General features: G+C 36.7%; 2 protein-coding genes across 5 annotated transcripts; both read left to right on the forward strand.

The window, feature by feature from the left end:
• Positions 1-467: 467 nt before the first annotated feature.
• On the forward strand, positions 468-12,214 carry anln (anillin, actin binding protein). 3 transcript variants are annotated; one of them, XM_022683205.2, is made up of 25 exons: positions 468-616; positions 2,553-2,703; positions 2,820-3,221; positions 3,318-3,640; positions 3,987-4,368; positions 4,508-4,701; positions 4,790-4,894; positions 5,149-5,245; positions 5,463-5,558; positions 5,643-5,848; positions 5,963-6,108; positions 6,189-6,330; positions 6,409-6,544; positions 7,439-7,627; positions 7,846-7,972; positions 8,059-8,107; positions 8,427-8,480; positions 8,819-8,851; positions 8,941-8,962; positions 9,068-9,180; positions 9,507-9,560; positions 9,825-9,911; positions 10,233-10,340; positions 10,427-10,599; positions 10,779-12,214. In XM_022683205.2, exons 1-25 carry the CDS (start codon positions 599-601, stop codon positions 10,891-10,893), a joined length of 3,522 nt encoding a protein of 1,173 aa, XP_022538926.2. In that variant the 5' UTR covers positions 468-598; the 3' UTR covers positions 10,894-12,214. The 3 variants fall into 3 exon arrangements, with proteins under 3 accessions (XP_022538926.2, XP_022538927.2, XP_022538928.2); XM_022683206.2 differs by having other exon boundaries at positions 5,472-5,558; XM_022683207.2 differs by lacking the exon at positions 9,507-9,560.
• Positions 12,215-15,824: 3,610 nt separating this feature from the next.
• On the forward strand, positions 15,825-21,146 carry ak2 (adenylate kinase 2). 2 transcript variants are annotated; one of them, XM_007258838.4, is made up of 7 exons: positions 15,825-16,015; positions 17,966-18,091; positions 18,239-18,349; positions 18,437-18,531; positions 18,726-18,798; positions 19,823-20,084; positions 20,952-21,146. In XM_007258838.4, the coding sequence occupies exons 1-6, from the start codon at positions 15,917-15,919 to the stop codon at positions 20,042-20,044; spliced, it is 726 nt and encodes a 241-aa protein (XP_007258900.2). In that variant the 5' UTR covers positions 15,825-15,916; the 3' UTR covers positions 20,045-20,084; positions 20,952-21,146. The 2 variants fall into 2 exon arrangements, with proteins under 2 accessions (XP_007258900.2, XP_007258901.2); XM_007258839.4 differs by having other exon boundaries at positions 15,826-16,015; positions 19,823-20,018.
• The last annotated feature ends 1,367 nt before the right edge of the window (positions 21,147-22,513 follow it).

Raw genomic sequence — 22,513 nt, forward strand, 5'->3', positions numbered from 1 at the left:
TTTATCCTAAATACCCTTTACGTTTTTTTTTTTTTTTTTTATGAAGATCGATTGATTCCTGTTACTGATCTGGAATTATTAAGTGGAGTAGAGAGAAAACAGGCAGTTTCTCCAAGTTTCCTGTAGGAGATTTCAAACCTCTAAAAATAAGTTATTTTACTAGAAAGAGGTTTATAGAAAGGGGTTTTGTATCACCTACACTTGTAGCTTGTATGCGTGTCAAGCCATTTTAAGAGGTTAAAGAAATGTCTAATTTGGAGATATGTAATGAGAACAGACCAGAAACACGCGTGATTCCTAGCTTAAATCAGTAAAGGTAATCCTGTGTTGTACATTTTGTTTTTTAAAACCAAAAAGGCTGCTTCCTGAATGCAGCGTAAGGGCGTGAGGGAGGTTTGCGGATTGAGATCGAGCCGCGGGACAGGCTGGTGACGTCGGCGTGACCGTTGGTGGGTGCGCAGTGGGAGCAGCGCTGAAATTCAAAATTTGAACAGGACCAGTTAACGTTAGTTCAGCAGCAGGAGCGAGGCTTCGCAGCCACGAGTACAGGGCGGGGTAGCGCTGGTTTACATTAAGTTTAGCACTTGAAGATTTAAGAATGGACCCCTTTACGGAGGTAAATACGCTTTTGTGATGTTTTGTGCTTTATTTTTAACTTTCAGTTTGTTTAAAATAGAGTTTGCCTCGTGGCAGAGCAGCGACGATCAGCAAACATTAACGGCTAGCTTACTAGTTAGCTAGCTCTGAACTAGCATAGATAACCTAACGCTACCTAAACTAACTAGCTAAGACCTAGGTTATATATTTTAATTTAACTAAGAATGGTTATGTTATTGTACATATTCTCTCTAATCTTAGCCTTAAACTGCTGGCGAAAAGACTTAACGCTATCTTCGTGCTTCGAGCTCGGGCTGGCCGTTTTAGCACCAGGGGAACGTTTCTGCCTTTGTAATAATTCACCTGTATCCCAGCAAACTAAAATGATATCATAGCTATAAAGCTTAAGTTATGTTATGCTTTTTCTAGCGAAAAGAAGACATTAATTTGAATGGCCAGAATGTTTCATGTCAATATGAATGACTGAATATTCTTAGGAGTTAAAAAATATTATTACTGTTAAAAACTAACTTTGCGTAATTCTAATTTGAGGCTATACAATTATCACTATGTCAGTGACATAAAATTGTATTAAAATGACAACAATATCGTTTATGGAGTTTATTTATTGGGCAATATATCATCCACACACAAATAGTTAAATAGTTAACGCTATCTTGACAGGTCTAATCCTAGCTTGTTCTGGTAATTTTAGCACCATGGGAATCTTTCTGCCTTTGTAATAATTTAACTGTAAGCTAACTATATTTTACCTCCCTCTAAAGATCTATAATAGTCTGCACTTTCACTTTATTCAGTGATTAATTCTTAAAACCATAGCTAACCTTTTTTATAAGAATAAAAAAATATGCTATAAAATTATATCAGTGCCAGTAAATGGTCAACAATATCGTTTTTCGCAATTGTTTATGGGGCAACATAACCTATTGTCCACCCAAAAAGTAGTTAAAAAGTTCTCTTAACAGGTCTGATCCTTGCTTGTCCTGGTCATTTTAGCATTGAGAAAACCTTTCTGTTTTTGTAAAAACTCATTAGGTTAAAGCAGAGTGTGTGACCATTTAAAACAAGTAAACTTGCATTAACCTTAGCTAAATTTATTGGCTAACTATGTCAGTAAATTGCCCATTTATAGTAAAACATCATACAAAAGTGTATTCTTGCTGTTTATGCTCAGCCCCAAATGCTGTAGCTGATGTTGGAAACATTTAATGTAGCTTTTGTAGTGATTAAGAAGGAGTGAGTAATAATAAAAATATCCAGACTTTAGAAAAGAAGCTGGCTGTTTTTTTTTTTGTCATGTCCCTGCATCTGGAGTTTTTCAGTTTAGCCAATAAAATGCTGCAGCGGTGTCACATGACAGGAATTCCTAGGGGATGACAACCTTTAACTGAAATTTCCACTCATTCCTGGAAAACTGCCAAACCCAAAGCTTCTTGTGTTGTATGGTCTAAAGCTGTCAGACTCATTCATCAAGCCAATGGGGTGTTATACTTGTGTGCATTTTGCTGTATGCCAATAAAATGCTTTCCTTCCCATAGTTGCCTAATCAATTTCAAATAGTGAAAAAAGCTACCTATAATCCAAATTGTAAATCTGCTTATTTATGAAAATGTTTTATGTTCTTTATTAATTACTGCACAGTTGCCTATTTTGTGAATTATAATAAAGGTGCCAAGTTTGTGCAATATTCACATCCCAGGATATGTAATGTCACAAAAGTTACATTTAAACAATTTTGCTTAATACAATGTAAAAAAAAAAACTGTCCATGATAAAAAAATCTATCAGCTTTATATTCTAACTTTTAGTATATTAAACGGTTTCTTATTGAGTAGTTAATATCTAGTGATATGCTGATGAATTCCATTTTTTTTAATGTTGCATCATTCCTTGTATTTCTTGTGTACCTCTTAATGCATGACTTTTTTTCTTAGAAACTGTTGGAGCGCACACGGGCTCGCAGGGAAAATCTTCAGAAGAAGATGGCAGAAAGACCTACAGCAGCCAACCGGCAAATGGCCAAAAGAGCAAGAGAGCCACTCGCTGAGACAAATAGTGTCATAAGTGAGCCTCCAGTTGAAAAAGGTAACAAGATCAGTTCCCTTTAAATATAATTAATGCCTGTCATTCTTATTGCTGCATTGCAGTTTTTCAGATATGCTGTCAGTTTGTTTCTAACAATAACTTTGTTTGTAATGCAGTACTTCCGTCCTCCAAACCTTCTCCTTCAAAGCGCCGCTGCTCGGAGGAGAATATGACTGGAGAAGAAAACAAAGAACCAGTTGCCCTTCAAGTTTCAACTTCAGAGATTATAACGGACAAGAAGCCCCCGGTACTACCGAGCAGTATTCGCTCTGCCACAGTCGAGAAAGGGCTTGTCAGTTCAGGGTCAGAGTCAGCCACAGGGCCTGCTTGCCTACCTCCAAGCACTAATAAAATGATGGCCTGTCAATCGCAGACAGTTTGTGCAGATAAAGTGATCAAGCATTCTGTCATGGTGGAAGACAGGGAGACTCCTAAAGATATTCCTGCACAAAACGTTAGCAGCATGAGGTCTCGTCTGCAGAGACTGGCTGACCAAAGGCATTACTGGGACTCAGAGGGTGGGTATTGCATTATTTTATTACTTTTTTAATGTTTGTGTACTTGCTGTACTGTAAATATAAGAAATGTAAAATTGTGCTGAACTTTATTTACAGGCAGCAATGTCCCTGAGAGTGATGTCCCCTCTCCTCTAAAACCCCAGAGAACAGAGATTCCTACAACTCCAGCTCCAACCCTTGTATCATCAGGACCATCTGTAGGCAGGAAAGGCAGGCTTGCAAATCTTGCTGCAACAATCAACTCCTGGGAAGATGACCTTGGGCCTCAGCCTACTCACAAAGATAATGCAGGGCATTGTGGCACAACCAATGTGCCTCCACCAGCCCTTGCTAAAACCAGTGTTACCAAGACCAGTCCTGCTGAACAGCAGTCTCAGCCTGTCCAGCCAGCTAACAAACCTGTCTACAGCACTCAGCAGGTGGGTTTTAATAAAGCAATAATAGTACACGAGAAGGGAAAGGAGTGCTATAATGTGTAATATTGTGGCCACTGTAGAGCAGCATAGCAATTATACCACAGTTTCATTATCGCTGTTAGTTAAAATATTTTTAAAATGCATTTTAAAGTAGAAGAGAAAATACCATCTGTTTGCTTATAAACACTTTGTGGGTTAAAATAGTTCTGTTGCTTTTCTGTGTGTTGCTGTGCTGTTTGGCTTGTAATGTGTAATAGCAAATAATCCCCTGTGAAAAAAACATATTCCTTAATGCTGAGATTACAGATTATTAATGTTTAAAAATTGTCTCCTGTTTGGTTTCTTATAGGCACCAGTTTATTCACCAGTCAAATCATCCAGAGTAATTCCTCCTAGTCCTCAGAAGACTGAGATGCCAGAACCTAAACTAGCTAAAGGACTTAACTCCCCTGCATCCAGCCCCATGAAGATCTACTCTAGCCATCCTTCCACTCCTGTAAAATCTGCAATCACCTCTTCAAGTCCTCGCAAAACCCCACTGTCCCAAAGCCCGCTGAGGTCTCAGACCCCAGGCAAGGATTTTGGATCTGGTAAAGTGTTTAGTTCAAGTCCCATAAAGCCAAACCTTCCAGCAAAGCCATCCTCTGTTACAGCTCCTGTGTCTCATACCAATGAAAAACTGGCCAAAGAAACAGCTCATTTGCAGCCAAACAACCAAGGTGCAAATGCGGGTGAGTAACCCATATGTAATAACAGTAATTTTTTTTTTTTTTTGGGGTGGGGGGGGGGGGGTCATAGGTTCTGGATTTTGCTGGTTTCTTTTTGTTTGTTTGTTTCTGATGTTTATTGATGTGTTGCCCCATTGTTTAGGTGGTGTTAAGTCATTTTTGGAGCGTTTTGGGGAAAGGTGCCAAGAACGTCAAGGTTCTCCCACTGTTGGCCAGATCCGCACACCTGTTGCTCAATCAGTCACTTCATCAGCCAAGTCTAAAATGTTCCAGGAGAGGATTGCTACTACACAGACAGCCTCCACTACTGCAATGCTCACCCAAAAGCAAAAATTGGTGTGTTATTTTTTCCTTTTAAATATGTGAATCATATAAATTATATTTAAACAGTATCTTTATTTGACACAAGGTGTTCTGTTTTCAGGAACGTGAGGCAGAACTGGCACAGGTTCGCAATCGGTTTCATGCTGGAAACATGTGGAAGAGTAAAGAGGATCTTGCAGAAATCACAAATGACGTGCACTCCAAGGTTGATGATCATGATTTCTTTTTTATTAAAACATGATTATAATTTTTTACAAATCTATTTATGAAATGGTTATTTTTGTTAAAGAGCATTATATTATTTTGGTAAAAAAAATATTAGTAGAAGAATCCAGTTTTCTTCTTTGCGTAAGATTGACAATTGTGGGATGCCTGAGAATGAATTTGGGTACTATACAAATAAAAAGGGAAATGCATTTCTATGCTTTATATAATTATGATGTTTCCTATTGCCCTCAGGAAGTACTAGATGAAAGTCCTGACCCTGTACTTTGCAGTGAGACTTCAAAACACAGCTTGAGTATTTTGGAAACCCCATCCAAGATCAGTGAACCCGGTAATATTTCAAACCATGGAAATTTTGCGTAATGCAGTGCTCAGTGTAGCCTGAACATGTAGTTTCCATTTATTCATGATATGATTCTGTTGCTCCATCAGACATGAAGTTTTTTTTTATATACTTTTCCTCATTATACAAGCATAAAATGTATTTTTTCTACATCCTCTACCTTTTTTTACTTTTAGAACTTTAATCAGATCTGTTATTCTGTCAGAAATCTTAGATTCAAAGCCTGTCCAGTTAGGCTCTCTGGAACAGAATGAGGCTTCTGTAGAGAAGCCAGACCTACCTGAGCAGAAAGAAAAAGAAGGTATAAGACAAACAAATTTTAGTTTTTTGTTTTTTGTTCTGCACAAGAGAAATTTTCTCATTTTGTCTTTTCATTTCTTTACAGAAGCAGAGGAAGAGATACGTGAAATTGAGATGAATGTGGATGGCTCTATTAACTCTGAGGTCATTAATGATCTTTTTGATGGAGTGTTGGAGGACAATGAAGAGGGCGAGGAGGAAGATGCTCTAAACATCTCGTCTATGTCTCTGCTTGCCCCAGTAGTAGAGACTGTGGCTGCTGTTGTGAAGAGCCCTGAAAGGAAACACATGGTTAGTCTTTAAGTTGCATCATTATAAGTCAGCATGGGTAATTTTTTTTTATAATTTAGTGTTGGCAGTGGCGATTGCTTATTTAGCTCATTTATGTATTTAACTATTTTCAAGACCTCAACACCGGCAAGCTCATTTATTCACAAGAGTGGGACTCCTGAGAGTGCATCCAGACCCACCAAATTTCAAAGAGCACGACTGCCACAAGCAGGCACTTCTGACGGTACCGAAAATGTAGAAGGGCAGAAACTGCTGTACAGGTAACCCTACAGTCTGGTAGTTGAACATTTAAATAAAGTGTTGTATGAATAAACCTCATTTCTGTATCCCTGTATTTCAGCATTGATGCATACAGATCAACTAGAGTGAAGGATACTGAGAGACCACAAGTTAAACAAGTGATTGTGAGGAAGGAAGATGTGTCTAAAAGAGGGGAAGAGCCTCAAAGCCCCAGCCATATCAGCATTAAACAAAAGATGCAGGTAAAGAAAAAACTGGAAACTGGAAAAAAGAATGGAAAATATGTGGTTTGAAAATTTTAATAGGAGCTGTGTTTTCAGATTCTGACCAACGAGATGAACCTGCAGCAAACAGTGATTCATCAGGCCAGTCAGGCACTGAACTGCTGCACAGATGAGGAGCATGGAAAAGGCTCTCCGGTGGAGGCTGAGGCTGAAAGACTTCTGCTTATTGCCAGTGAGTTAACCTCGACTTGATTTTATTTCCGATTTTAAGGTCACGATTCGATTCTCGACTTTCTTTTTTCATTTTTTTTTTACAGCAGAGAGGCCTATGCCAGTTTTAGATTAGTCTATGATCAGTCATTGGTTTAATTAATCAGATTTACAATATCTTATTTCAAAAGGTGGGCTTAATATAAGTGATGCAAAGTGATCTGTAATACACCACATTAGGCACTAATGGTCAAATTTAAAGAATTTAATAAAGGTATATATGTGATGCCATCTAGTGGATTTTTTTGGTAGCAGCAGTGTGCACTATTAAAATAAATAATAAAAATATACAGGAACAGTCATGTAAAAAATAATATAACAATTAGAGCCTTAACAAACTGAACTCTATCCTACTATAACAATTAAACATGAAAAATAAGACTAAGACTTTTTCGATCCCTGAGAATGACAAGTTTTTTTCTTTAACAAAGATATATTATTAACTTTATATGAGAGAAAGATGCTCCTTAAGTTACCAAAACTATTAACATATTTGAGGCTAGACAAAACAACTGTTATTTTTATATTTTCAAGTTTTTCTTTAAGAAGATGAGAATGTCCACATTCTCTGGAGAAAGGGCTGCTCTTTGTCTGCGCTGCGCCATTTGCGTTGTGCGCTGCGCCACTTGCGGGAGGGATCGTCGATCCTCTTTTTGACTTCGAGACTCGAGACCATGACATAATTTCGATCGATCTTGATGAAATATCGAAATTGTGACACCCCTACTTAACACTGTACAACTGTTTGCGAAACTGTGAACAGAGTTTTTCTTCTTACAGCTCAAATGTGTACTGTTGAATGTAGACCACTTACCATTGTATTATAAGTTTTTAACGTTTGTTTTTGTTTATACAGCTGAGAAAAGAGTGGCTGTGAAAGCTGAGCTGGATCGACTAAAGGCAGAGGGTCCCACAGCTCAGAAGAAATGCTCTTCCAGAACTCAGGAGAACCTGGGTGTGCCTGCCTCTACAGGCTCAATCACACTACAGGAGCTTAGATTACCACTTAAGGCTGACTTTGTCTGTTCTACTGCCAACAAGCCTGGTATGTGTTTGACAAACTTTTGACTCATGAGGCTGAAAGCAGATTGCTTGCTCACACTTGTGTGCAGATTTTTGCATTTGTTCAATATCAAATGTCTTTATTAAATTGTTAATTATGTTTATTTGATTTAATCATGTTAAATTTCCTTACAGTTTTTTGTCAGTGTGTAATTTCCTTTAACTAACATTTTAAACCAAATTGTCTCTTGTTTTCTGAAGAGTCTGGAAACCATTACTTTTTCGTTATGATCCGTGCTGGAGCTGAAAACACTGTTGCAACTCCTTTAGCTAGTACCCACAGTGCACTCAGTGGGGACGCTTTGACCTTCTCCACCAAGTTTACTCTGTAAGTTCAGATTTATTGGGATTATTCTGAACATTTAACACCTTTCTTTGTTGCCTGTTTTCTAATTACTCTTATTTAATTTTTAGTCCTGATGTATCCAGTGATTTTGAGATTGACCTTGAAGTCTACTACCTTGTAAGTGTGTTTTATTTATGTGTGTATATATATATATATATATATATATATATATATATATATATATATATGTATGTGTGTGTGTGTGTGTGTGTGTGTGTGTGTGTGTGTGTGTGTGTGTGTGTGTGTGTGTGTGTGTGTGTGTGTGTGTGTGTGTGTGTGTGTGTGTGTGTGTGTGTGTGTGTGTGTGTGTATATATATATATATATATATATATATATATATAATTATTAATATTATTATTAGCATTATTAGCATTAAAAATAATAATAATAATAATAATAATATGTTTGTATCTTGCTATTTTCTGTGTCCTTAGGTTCAGAAACGAGAGTTTCACCTGGATAAAAGAAAAAAGCCAAGCAAGTCCAAGGTACTGTTTTAATGCTATTTTCATGTCCTTAACACAGTCTACAATATTGTGCATTGAAGCTCTTTTCTCATACCTAATATTCACACTTAAAATAAATGTAGTGATGGCAATATGTAATGCTTAATCGTATTCTGTGTGGTTACAACCTCTGGTTGTTTCCCGTAGACCACAATAAGGCAACACTCTTAATTTCGAAAAACAAAATAGCCATTTTGTTTTGTTATTTTCTTTGGCCTCAACCAAAGTGCATCATATCATTCTTTTTTTTATTCTATATGTTTAAACTATTTTATATAATAAAATTGTATTATGTAGTAAAATATGTTTTCCTTTCTTAGGCCATCACTCCTAAGAGATTCCTTGCCATTACTGTAAGTACACTCATTTCTTTCTTATGCATGCATATTCTTATAAATGTGAACTCTTCCTTTTGTAACAATTTTCTTTTTTTCTGTTTTAGAAAAGCAGTCTTCAAACACCTGGTGAATATTTTGTTTAATTTAAAGTAATTAGTATGGTTGATTTTGGGTTGGCAGCATTTTTAAATATGCTCACACTCATATTTGCAAATTTGGTTTCTTTTATAGTTATGGCAAGTCCTGGTGGTCCGAATGCAGTACGGACCAGCAACTTTGTTCTTGTTGGATCACACAAGTTAACCTTGGCCTCTATTGGAAAAAATAAGTTCCCAATGGAAAAGGTAACAATTGCATTGTTAACAATCTCTGAAAAATCTCTCTTGCATTACCCGTTTCTAACCAGTGGTCTTTCATAACAAATTCTGCATGTGTTTTGTCTTGTTCTAACAAAATGGAAGGGAGACTTTCAATTAATTTGCGGATAAATATAGGAAAGTCCTTTTTCACAACCTAAGCAACAGAATTTAATGTGCAGGGCTTTGTGGGGTGCAACATTTAAAATGTTAAGCAAGCAAAGTTTTAAAACTTTCTGCCTAAATCTTGTCAGCTGCGCCGTTTTCTGCACAAAAATCTGCTTATTTACGTATACTCATTTCTCTTTTTATAGATCAAATGTCAAGGGAGTGAGAGCAAGCTTCTCAGTGACATGTTTCAGAATAAGGTTTTTACATTTGTTCTATGTTCTGTAACACAGGGGGTTGTCTTTGCTTCTGTCTTGTCAAGGGTGCTTTGATGCATAATGTTACTAACTGAAAATCCATTGTTTGGTCAGCTTTGTGTTTGGTCTTCCCCCACTCTGTTTTGCGATGGTGTTTGGTGCATACTCTTCTCTCCACCACAAAATCTTCTCTTTTTTTGTCATCTGAAACACCGGTCTTTAAACCTTGATAAAGTAACAGTTCCCTTGATTTCCAAATGTGTTTAGGTCCCTTTCCTTTGCCCTCTGGAAGGTCATATCTACCTTAAGATACAGTGTGAAGTTGGCTCTCGTGTGGAGGAAAGAGGCTTCCTGGTAAGGAGTGTACACCTTAGAGATCTTGTATGAATGCAGTCTCATTTTACACTTAGACACTTACTGCTTGTTTTCAGGTGGTTGTAGCTAGCAATCTATTGAAAGGTACTAGGTTGTAAAGTAATTGACCACGAAAAAAATAATTACGAAAATGCAAGGGTTAATATTATATTTTGCCCTACCCGTATTTAGCATTTTTGAGGCCCTGCCCTAGGCAAGATTGCACAAAATGTAGGGATAAGGAGTTGAGGCCTAAATAACACTGATTTTTTTGCTTTAGTAGACTAAGCATTTGTAATAACTCTCCTAATGTAATCATAGACCATGTTTGAGGATGTCAGTGGATTTGGATCCTGGCACAGGAGATGGTGTGTTCTCTCAGGGTACTGCATCTCCTATTGGACTTATCCTGATGATGAAAAACGAAAGGTAAACATATATCCAGTTATGTCTATTCCAAGTTTGTTTTAAAATGTATTGCTAATTTAATAAATGAATGATCTTTCTTTGTTTAGAGTCCAATTGGCCGCATTAATTTGGCCTGCTGCACGAGTCGTAAAGTGGAGCCTGCAAACCGTGAGTTCTGTGCTCGACCCAATACATTTGAGCTGATTACAGTGAGACCACAAAGAGAAAATGACAAGGAAACTCTGGTCAGCCAGTGCAAGAACACAATGTGTGTTACAAAGTAAGACCAATCTCACTTCTTTCTTTTGATTGTTCAATAACTTTTATGATGAATATTATATTGGTTTTCAGCTTTGTATCATAAATATGAATCATGCAGCAAAAACGTATATTTGGGAGGAAAAATTGTGTTTGTGTGCGATATACAAACAAATGAATACATTGTGCTTTAACCTGCAGGAACTGGTTGAGTGCTGACACTAAAGAAGAGAGAAATCTGTGGATGCAGAAACTCAATCAAATCCTGGTGGATCTGCGCATGTGGCAGCCAGACTCCTGCTATAGGCCAGCATGATACCCCATCTAACTAGCTTAGAGGATGAGCATCATCATTGGTCATAATTTCAAATGTCAACTTGTTTGGCTGAGAAGTGCAATACAATTTCAAAGTTACAGAACGTTTACATATAATTAATTTTACATTTGACCAGTCACGAGCATGGGAGACACTCAATTAAGCCATATTGTACCCATTTCCATATTGCAAAGGACAGAATCCCCTCACCGGTTCTTGCATGTAAATGGTGATCATACTACTTAATGCCGGACCTGGCAAGTAATTCTTAGCTAGTGACAAAAGAGAAATGTTATAGTAATCTGAATAAATTTTAAGGCACTAATGACTGTTTTTACCTTTACTGTACACAAGAGTAAGTAACCCTCACATTTTGGCTTCAAGTTGAGAGTAAAAAGTCAGGTATAATTTATTAACCCTAAAGCTTAATAAACTAACATTCAGTATGTTAGTTACAGAGCTACTGCTGTGTAGCGCTTTAGGCTATATATTCAGTATTCTAATATACAATGTAAGTTGGTCAGTGTTTTTTCCTTTCCAGTAATATTTCTTTAATCTTGGCTGACTTCATTTTTATACAGTTAAATAGTGTGCATGTTTTTTAGTACTTGGGTGTGACTGGGCTTACTGAAATCTCTCTAATCAGCATCACTTTATCAAAATTTTATGGTGAATTTTAAGGGGCTTTGTTTTTATTTTGTTTTTACACATCACAATTTGTATACACATCTTTATTTTAACTGATGGTGGTTCTGCAGGCCTCAGTTTCATTGAATTGATTTGTATCTGCAGTTCGCTTGACTAGGATGCAACATCACGCAGAGCTCCACAACTGTATTATATGCTGCTAATACCAATATTAATGAAAGCTTCTTTTTCAGTGGCTTTTTGTGTATAAATAGTTTTTTACAGAATAGCTATGTTTAAAGAAAGCAATCAGGGGTTTATGCTTACATGCTTTTTTTTATTGAGTCTTTCATAAAATACTTTTTATAGAACAGATGTTGACCATTACATTTAAAAGTGGGCCTTTTTTTTTTTTTGATAAATTTTAAACACTCCAAATATAGCTGAAACAAACCAGCGCTGAGACTTTAAGAAAAAGCAACAGCTTATCATCTACAGTAAGTGTCTTTTATATTTAGCAGTTTTAGTACATTAAGGTGTACTTAATGGTTTCATTAGCTTACAGTTGAATACCATCAACTTTTGTCCAAAGCTTGGAAGCAGAATTCTACTGAGAATATCAGTTCTTCACTGATGTACACTTGATCAGTATCAGTAATTGTCTGTCCATTGCAATAAATCTGGATTAAGTTTGTTTGTGTCTCTGATTCTTATTTTTTGTTTGTCTTAACATGCATTGCTGGGAAACCTGTGGTATCACTTGGTTATTTACAGATGATTTTTAACATATTGTTAATACTACTATACTCAGTGTTGGGAAGGTTACTTTTAAAATGTAATCCCTTACAGATTACTGATTACATCACTCAAAATGTAATTTGTAACGTAATCAGTTACATTACTTCAAGTGAGTAACGTAATCTGATTACTTTGGATTACTTACAATATTGTCATTTTTTTAAGCCTGAATGAATGTAGCAACCACATATTGCATATTATCCTTTTATTTTTCTTTCCAGTTAACAAATAGATAAACAAATAAAACAGCCTTTTCAATCACTCTATAAAAATACTTATGAAACCATTTCATCAAACAATTTTATGAAACACTTCTATAAATTGATGATAAAACAATTTAAAACCAAACAATGTAACAACAACTGTAAGCTATCTACTTGCAGGTTTGCCACCAGTGTTAATTTTGACAACAAATTTTGATTTAGTCTTAGTTATAGTCTTGTGACGAAAATAGCATTTAGTTTTAGTCACAATTCAGTAATTTAGTCAACTTAGTTTTAGTCAACTTAATGTCATAAGAATATAGTCTACTAAAATTACAGTAAATTTAGTCGACTAAAATGTAAAGGGTGTAAATGTAAATGCTTTTTCATCAGTTCCCTTGAATTATTAACTATACACGTATACGAAATGAAACGTTTAATAACCAATTGAGTAATATTGTTAATGTTTGAATGTGAAATATATTTATATATGATTTAATGTATATTATTATTATTATTATTATTATAGGTGTGTGACTATATATATTTTACATTTAAAATTTTGCTCTAGAAATCAGGTCATAAAACAACTGAATAGTTAAATTATAGTTTAAACAGAGCTGTAGATGCAAAAACAGCTTTTAAATGATCTAGTTTTATCTCCAGCACTAACCCAGCACACCTACTGGAGCTACAGTCTATAAATGAGATCAAAAACACACCTTCACACACTGTCCTGTAGAGATGCTCTCAGGATGTACTGAGAGACTTCATGAGTTAAAGTGAGAAACTTATGAGAAAGTGCTGTAAGGAACTTTACACAGACTTTTGGGTTCATAGATTGACTTATTTTATTGTTTTATTTTGGATATATTATTGAGTTTCTTTCTGACCTGCTCCTGCTTTAACACTAGCTATATCTTTCCCACTGTGAGACTAAACAGATGATCTGATCTTAATGAGTGAGTTCTGTATCAGTTCTGTGTTTTAGTGCACTGCTGAGTTAAACACACCATCAGCTCATGAAATAACATTAGTATTAAAACGAGGATCTCTGCATGGAGATCTGTGGGACTCTGGTCTGCAGAAGCTGAAAGATTAGTGGTGTTTTTACCGGAGATGCAGTCGCTCCACACGGTTTACACGTTATCTTGTTTTTTGCGACGTCAAAGGAGAAATATATCGCCCCTCTCTCTCTCTCCTTGCTGAACACTGTCGAGTTAACTTCCAGTCGAGCTCCGTAAGTATCGACAGGTTAATTCCCGGGTTTGTAACTGAGCGCGCAGCGCTACTGCAGGAAAAACAGGTACTGATTGGATGAGTACCCCGCTTGTCCCGCCTCTCCACCTTCGCTAAAGTAGCAGTGATTGGATCTCTTCCTAACTGGTCACTACCTTTCACAGAACTAAATCAGTTCTGATTGGATTTCGTCCCTGCCAAACATTTTCGTCTCGTTTTTATTCGTTGACCAAAATGTCAATTAATTTCGTCTCGTTGTGTGTGCGGAGCCGCTGTCTGCCCCTCCTCCCTGTGTGTGTGGGCAGCGAGACGGGAGGAGGGGCAGACAGTTCCCTGTCATATCAGAGCGATTCACCGCAAAATGTTATTTGCGTTTTGTCAGTGTTGGAAGAGCAAAAAAATAGGAAAGTACCGCAATGTAATCCTTTAATTTTAGCAGAGTAACTGTAATCTGATTACCATTTATTGAAGCAGTAACTGTAACGGATTACAGTTACTTATAATTTGTAATCTGATTACGTAACGCCGTTACATGTAATCCGTTACTTCCCAACACTGACTATACTATTGTCATATTTATAGAGTGACTATGTGGTTTGAGTGACCTTTAATACAAGATGAATATAAAACTTGAATACAAATCCTTAATAACATACAAACTCTTATTTGAACACATTTACATTTGAATACAACGCACATTTTAAATATTAGGCATTAAATAAAGGCAAATAATTCCTGATTGAAGATCATATTTGTAAAAACGTTTTGCAGAATGTCAGGCTTGCAGTCCAATATTTAAAACTGGAGAAATGTTGAATTATGTAAAAGACAATCATTTAGAAACATGGATATTTTCCTCAGTTAAATAATTTTTTTAAATTATGTAACATAAGCTGAGGAAATTACAAAATCAAGGTGGCGTTGTGTACATATACATATGTATTTTTATGTTTTTGGCTTAGACATTTTTTATTAAATTGTGTAATGGCTATATTGTGTTGGAATAATACAAAATTACACCTATTTGGCTAAAATGTCAATTGTTATGAACAAATAACAAGGAACATTTTAATTTAAAAAATCTCAGCGAAATGTTTATCAGTTCAGTTTTCCAACATTGAAGCTAAATTTAAAAATAGTAAATTGTGTACATTTTTTAACATTTGCCATTTTTGCATATTGTAATAAAAATCTGATGGTATGATTCTACCTACCATTGTTACAAGGTAAATTTTAAGTTTATTGATACAGTTTTACAACAGTTACATTTCACAACTTTTAGATTATCAATATAATTTTACGACAGGCATTTATTTAATATATTCCATTTGATAGTAAAAAAAAAAGGGTTTTTAAATATTCTTTTCTAGCTTTTAACTGCCCCTCACAATCAAATACATAAACCCAAAGGGTTACATACAGTTTTCTGATTTTACATTTTTTTTGCATTTTATGACAATTATTTTATGGAATTGTCCAACCTAGTTATTGATGAAAAATGGGGAAATCCAGGTACTTTTTTTTTTCTCCTGAAATTCAGATCTTAAGTTGCAGAAATGAAAAACTAATAAAAAAACAAATGAAAACCTGTTTTTCCCTAAAATTGAGATTGAGAGTGGCCAATTATTTACAAAAACATTAATGAAATCCAACTTGTTCTTTACTATACTAAAAAGAGAATAATTAAAGTTGAAATAAAAGTATGGAAGTGTTTTTCATTTTTTATTTTAGTATTTAACCTCAAACGGTCAGAAAATGTAACTGGAAAAGTTTGTTGACCCTCAAGACTTTCACATATATTATAACATATTTAATATTCAATTAAAAAACAATATTTGAATATTTGTGTAAATATTGATAAAGGTTTTTAGGGCTTTGTGTTATGCGGATTACGTACTCCGCAAATCTGTGTACCCTGTAATAATCGGATATTACATATACTGCATGGTTCCTCGCTCTCCAATGAACTGGATTAGAGTTTAAGTGACAGGGGTCAGTGGCCAATGAGAGGGTTCGGTTGGGTAAGGAGGGGCGGGGACTGAATCCCATAGTGAGGACCGGGAGACGGTCTGCGCTTCCTCTTCTGGTTTGAGTTGGCAGGCTGGAAGTTCTCCACAGGGTCTGAGCTCCACAGCGCGGTGTCCACACTGACCACCATGGCCCCCAGCTCCCAGGCGGATGAGGTGGTCTCCGGCGTGCGGAAAGGCATCAGGGCCATCCTGTTAGGACCCCCCGGAGCGGGGAAGGGAACTCAGGTGAGGAGGCTGGCTGGGCTCTGCTGTGCTAACTGTGCTAAGTGCAGGAGCCGCATGGCTCGTTCAGAGACTCCGCTTATCTCCAGTCCTGTAGCTAACTGCTCCCCCTTACAGCGCTGAACAGAGTCTGGTGCAGAACAATAGTAAACTGTTGGTCCCCCTTAAACTGGGTCATCTGTTAACACTCTGATCCACCATCTTAGCTAAAGTTTTAGGTTGTGTCCAAAACTGCATTCTTCCATACAAACTAGCTAACTACTTAGATAGCCAGTATCATTATCGGAGTAGTTAGTACACTAGTAACTATGCAGCTCTGGAAAAAAACAAGAAACCATTTAAAAATTACGAGTTTCTTTAATTTTACCAAATTGAAAACCTCTGGGATATAATCAAGAGGAAGATGGATAATCTCAAGCCATCAAACCAAGCTGAACTGCTTGAATTTTTGCACCAGGAATGGCATAAAGTTATCCAAAAGCAGTGTGTAAGACTGGTGTAGGAGCTCATGCCAAGATGCATGAAAACTGTGGGTTATTAACCAGGGTTATTTCACCAAATATTGATTTCTGAACTCTTAAAACTTTATGGTTATGAACTTGTTTTCTTTGTATTATTTGAGGTCTGAAAGCTCTGCATCTGTTTTGTTATTTCAGCCTTTCCTCTTTTTTTGCAAATAAGTGCTCTAAATGACAATGTTTTTATTTGGAGTTTAGGAGAAACGTTGTCTGTAGTTTATAGAATAAAACAACAATGTTCATTTTGCTGAAACATATACCTATAAATAGCAAAATCAGAGAAACTGATTAAGAAACTGAAGTGGTCTCAATTTTTTCCAGAGCTATGTGTAGTACACATTTGAGCTATTGGCTTGTCACCTATTAAACTAAAAAAATAAGACAGATGTAGACAGGTATTAGCTTTATGTAGTAAATACAATGACCGTCAAAGCTAACTTAATGCTTAATGTATAAGTAAAGGGTTAAACCTGAAAATGAATTCAACTGTGCCCTGTATTTCAAAATCCACTGCTGGATTTTTTAAATTCCACTTTAAATTGTGCAGCTATTACATGCTGATACCACATCTGATGCACTAGTTTTAAGGTGGTATTGAAATATTTGTAAGAAGCAAATGTATTAGATGGCATTAGTGGATTAAAGCTTACTTTTCCATATATTTTGTACCACACACACACACATAGGATTTAGGCCAGGATTTAGTTGCTGCTTATTTGTTTGAGAACTTTTTACTTTAAGTACCAATTGTGCAGTAACTGCCCTGTCAGTAAAATATAACGTAAATCTGAAAGATTATAACTTTGCTCTATTTTCACCACATTTTTCATTCTTTTTTATTCTACCTTAAAATAGTGCAGCTGTTGCATTCTAAAGTCTGTGCTTATATTTAAACTGGTGCATTATTTAAAATGGTATTAAACATTTTTATTAGAAACAAAGAGGTTAGAGGACATCTGTCACTTCAAGGTTACTGTTGCACGTATAATGTACTATACACATACATATAGGTACCTATATTACAGAATGTGGTTTTGGACACAGCCCTAAAAGAACCCTAAGTTTCCTTGAACATCCCATAAATTATGTATCATTGTGGTGTGGCCTGATGATCTCATTGCTTAAATTTTATTATACTAATGAACCCGGGCATTATGGCACAGATCCAGCCTTGGTCACGTACTACGAGAGCCCATGCATGGAGTAGATATTTGCACTTCGGCAGACTAGTGATTGAGGGAGTAAAGTTCCCCCTGCTGGATCATCCTAATCTTTTATCATAATCATGTTTGATCTCCAGCAGTAGATAAACAAGGGTAGGGTAAACTGTGTTAAACTATTTATACACCTGCATTCTCCCACTGATATTTGGAATAGGAGTTTGGTAATGTGTGTAAGCTCATATGGCACATTGTCTGTGTTCTGGTCATTGCAGGCTCCCCGGCTGGCAGAGAAGTTCTGTGTGTGTCATCTGGCCACTGGGGACATGCTGAGGGCAATGGTGGCCTCTGGATCTGAACTTGGCCAGAGACTAAAACAGACCATGGATGCTGGCAAACTGGTAATGCTGATGAAATTAATTGTTAGCAGAGTTCAGCCTTCAGTTCACACAGTCTGCAATTTATCCCACAAAGTGATTTGCTTTCTGTTCATTTACATGGTTGGTTAAGGTCTTTTCTGGGTTGATCGATTGTGTCTTTATCTTTAGGTGAGTGATGAGATGGTAGTCGAGCTTATAGAGAAGAACCTGGACACCCCTCCCTGTAAGAATGGCTTTTTATTGGATGGGTTTCCCCGCACAGTCAAACAAGCAGAAATGGTAAATTTTACATTTGTTGCCAGACCTAAGTTCAAATTGGTATGAACTGTTTTGTGTCAAGTATGTAACTTTTTCTCTTTACATTAGTTGGATGATCTGCTTGACAAACGCACAGAGAAGCTGGATTCCGTTGTTGAGTTCTCTGTGGATGACTCTCTCCTGGTGCGCAGAATCTGTGGAAGGTGAGCTTTTTACCCTTTTTAAAAAATACTCAAGAAATGACGTTCAAACTTCAAAGAGGCTATTTTTTGTTTAGCAAATAATACTTATTTAGTTATTTATTTCTCTATACCAAAGTTGGTATACTCATTTCTGCGAATGTGTCTCGAGGTTTTTCTGAGTATTTGTGAAATCTACTTAAACTGTTTCTTATTAGACTCATTCATCAGCCCAGTGGTCGTTCCTACCATGAGGAGTTTAACCCACCCAAGGAACACATGAAGGATGATGTAAGTGGCTTTTAAACCTGTAAAACAAGACTTTGTGTGTTGTTTGTGCTTGTGTCTGTGTATATTTCTATCTATTCTTTTGATTGATCCGGTTACATTTTTGTTGTACTTTACTGCATTAAATCTAGATACATCGTTATTAGATTAGACCGGTCACTCAAGCCACATTTGAAGGTGGTTCTAGCAAAACTTGGCAATTGCAAACTGTTAAATGAGAATATTACCTTCCACTGATGCAGATGATGGTCATTTCAAATATTTGTTAAATGGTTTCTTCCAGTGTTTACATGTCTAATATACTTGGGCAAATGTATTGAGATTCACCGCTTGATCATTAAATTCATATGTTAACATTAGCAGAAATCAAGCCTGCAGAAAAGGCATGCGATCTGCCTTTTTGAACACTTTGTGAAAGGATTAGCTTTCTGAACTCCAGTGTGTTACTGTGAAATAATGGCACTGTTGCAACAAGTCAGCTTGTGAAATATTTTTCTCTCTAGATATTCCACAATCACTGAAGGCTATATTGCATAAAAGTCACCAAATCTCTGCTGACTCAATAACTGCATAGTTCCAAACATGCTGTTAGAGCTTCAAATTGTGACCAACATTGTATAACTGTCTAAAGATTTAAAATGGTATGTATTAAAAGCTTCTGTAGGTGTCCAAATACTTTTGTTCATATAGTATATACATGTATGTCGCCAAGGCTGATGAAGCAAGCAAGTGGTGTTGTGTGTTGTGTTGTTTTTTTTTTTGTTTTTTTTTGGGCACAGCACCATTGATATTTAAGATATGTATACAGGTTGAATATGGACAGAATTTGAGCTAGGCTGCACTTTATCACATACAGATACAACTTTTAATGCATTAATTAATGTGGCTTAATGTTTACATCTAAAATCTTATCAGGATACAATCCAAGTTCCTTGCTTAATGCTGATTATATAACGTATTTCTTTTAAATTGTTCCACAGGTTCCTAACTCTGCCTCATGTACTATGTTCCAATGTTTTGACCTTAGGTAACCGGTGAGCCTCTGTCCCGCCGTAGCGATGACAACGAGAACACCCTGCGCTCGCGGCTGGAGTCCTACCACAGACAGACGGCCCCCCTGGTCGAGTACTATAGTGCACGTGGTTTGCACCGTGCCGTCGACGCTTCTCTGTCACCGGACCTCGTGTTTGCCTCCATCCTTGCTGCTTTCTCAGCTGCCACCTGTAAAGACCTTGTGTTATTCATCTAAACCCCTTCTTCATCCCTCTGACTCTCCTTTGTTCCTCTGGGTACTACTCCATACCATTAGCTCTCTTCTGTTGCAGGTTTTGGGCTATGGTTTTAAAACAGGTGCTGTGTGTCTTTATCAGCTTAAGGCTGTCTGGAACCATATTTCTGAGTTCCCATAACTCCTGTGCCTGTAATCCAACCAATGCTTGAAATGTATGTCGTAACAGATATGTACCTAATGCCTGGATGAATAAACATCAAATACATGTATCTATTAGGGGAAATTTAGCCATACCCACTGCTATGTATCCTGTAAGGGACCTCTGGATTTCATGTTTCTGACTAGCTTATAGCCAGTATCACAAGGTCCAGATGAACAAGCCTGAAAAGAAAAACTAACACTCAGTACATTCACACACTAAACCAGCATAACCTTTGTCTGAATGTCCTGCTCTCTCTGTCTGTAACCCAATACTTTCATTTCACCCCTCCCCCAGGGAGCCCTTTCTGTCTCATGCTGCCCGACAATAACTGACTGAATCAGATTTTCTTTCACTAATCTGTGGAGATTTAAGATTTCCTTTCACTTTTTCCTCTGATGACATGATTTGATCATTTGATAGCTACATTTGATTATTTAATTATATGAATTTTCTTTAAACTGTTAAAACTAAAGCTATGTTCATGGTGTGTAATTGCACTGTTTCTAGGTGAAATGTGAACCTGATTGCACTTTTTAGTTGGAGAGGAGGATGTAGTTTTGCACATGTCCACCAGAGGTCATGTGGTCTATAATTTTTTGTAAACGCTGCACTTACTGAGCCACTTGGGTGGAAAAATTTGAGGTCATAAATGTGTTCTTTTCTGAGTGCATGTTTTCTGAAATGAATGCCAAATTCACATGAGGCTTCTTTTTCCTTCTACAGCTGTTTGAATCCCTGCATCGAACATCCAGTCTGGTCCAGATGATTCAAAAAGGGCGAGGTTGTCTAATAGAGCGTAATTTAATTGTGCTGAATAGTTAGTGTGCTTTATTTCAGGCACTCTGCCAGGACTGAAACACACAATACACTGGCCCTGATGACACTTCTTTTGAAATAAAGAAACATTTTCTACATGTCTTCAGTTGTGCTGCAGTTTGGATTTGTTCTGGTTTTAATGAAGTGGTGAGTAAGGATTGCTCTCACATGGGTGGGGGAATGTACCAACTTGGTTTGAAGAATTGTACTTTATTAGCAATTTTATTTAATTTAATTTTTGTTTCATATTCTTTATTCTTTATTGTTCAGATAGAAGTGTCTGAAGTGGAATAATCGCTATACTCCCACAGGAATGCATTAATATGTGTGAATTATCAGGGTTTTTCCAGATTGTAAAGACGTTTATGGTGTTTAGGTTGTTCTAATTCTAAAATAAAAGGGACAGTCCAGCTTAACTAGAAAAACCCTTCTGAGGCTGCAAGTTGATTGTGGGAGGAACTTCTTATGATATGAGCTGTACAGGAAATGCTGGCCTTGCGTAAGCAAACCACGGTTTTGCATTCAGGAGTACTGCCTTTCAGTGATGTCATTTATATTGGTCTAACACTAGAGGACTCTAGTGTACAGAGTAATGCACTTATTTTCTCAAAAAGCAGCATTTCTTTGAAATATTTATTTTGTTGTTGGCCACCCTAAAAAGATATCTATGCTTTCGCAGCTGGTTATTTAAGCTCGAGCCCACATCCAACATAATTGACAAGCTTGTCCTGGTTAATTTAGAAATAACATTTAGAATTTTAGTATTTTATGCCTGGACCATGTTAGTAACTCTGGGGCTAAGCTGATTTTTTTCTGTTAGCAAGGAATGTAAGTTTTCATATGTTAAATCTAGCAATATTAATATTCCTTAGTTAGTCCAAAGGTCTCTTTCATATTTGATTCAATTCCTGTCTTATCTTGTCAGCAAATGCAGTGTACATGTACGTAAAGCAGTTCCCTCTTAATGCTGCTCAGTCCTAGTCCTGGAATTCTACCATCTTCCAGCTTGTAGCTCCAAACCAGATCATGATCTCGTTAAGAAAGGCCTTCAGGGGCATCTGAGCACCTCTGCTTAATCCATTAAACCACTTCCTCAGACACAGTCTCACCAGCTCTCGTAGGTTTCATACAGTCAGTCCATGGTTTCCACAGAATGCTGACAAATGCATGTGAAACCACAAACCCACCCCAATGGATATGTAGTTTTTCAAAACTTTAGAATACATCAGAGGGGGTTTTCTGAGGGTATTACACAAAACATTTTCAGTTTAACCTATGGGCAGAGTCTATACTGTTCAATAAGAGGAATACAGATAAGGGACATGCCTATTAGACAGTTGGCCTTAGGTTTTTGTCTATCTGGGACATTTTGTTCGTAAAACACGATCAGTTCTTGAAATGGAAATGAATCTAGTTTGTTACATTTAAAGTAATTTTAATTCGTTTAGTATTTAGATTTGTTTTAATTC

Source organism: Astyanax mexicanus, chromosome 3 (genome assembly GCF_023375975.1).
Source record: "Astyanax mexicanus isolate ESR-SI-001 chromosome 3, AstMex3_surface, whole genome shotgun sequence".
Lineage (NCBI taxonomy): Eukaryota > Metazoa > Chordata > Actinopteri > Characiformes > Acestrorhamphidae > Astyanax > Astyanax mexicanus.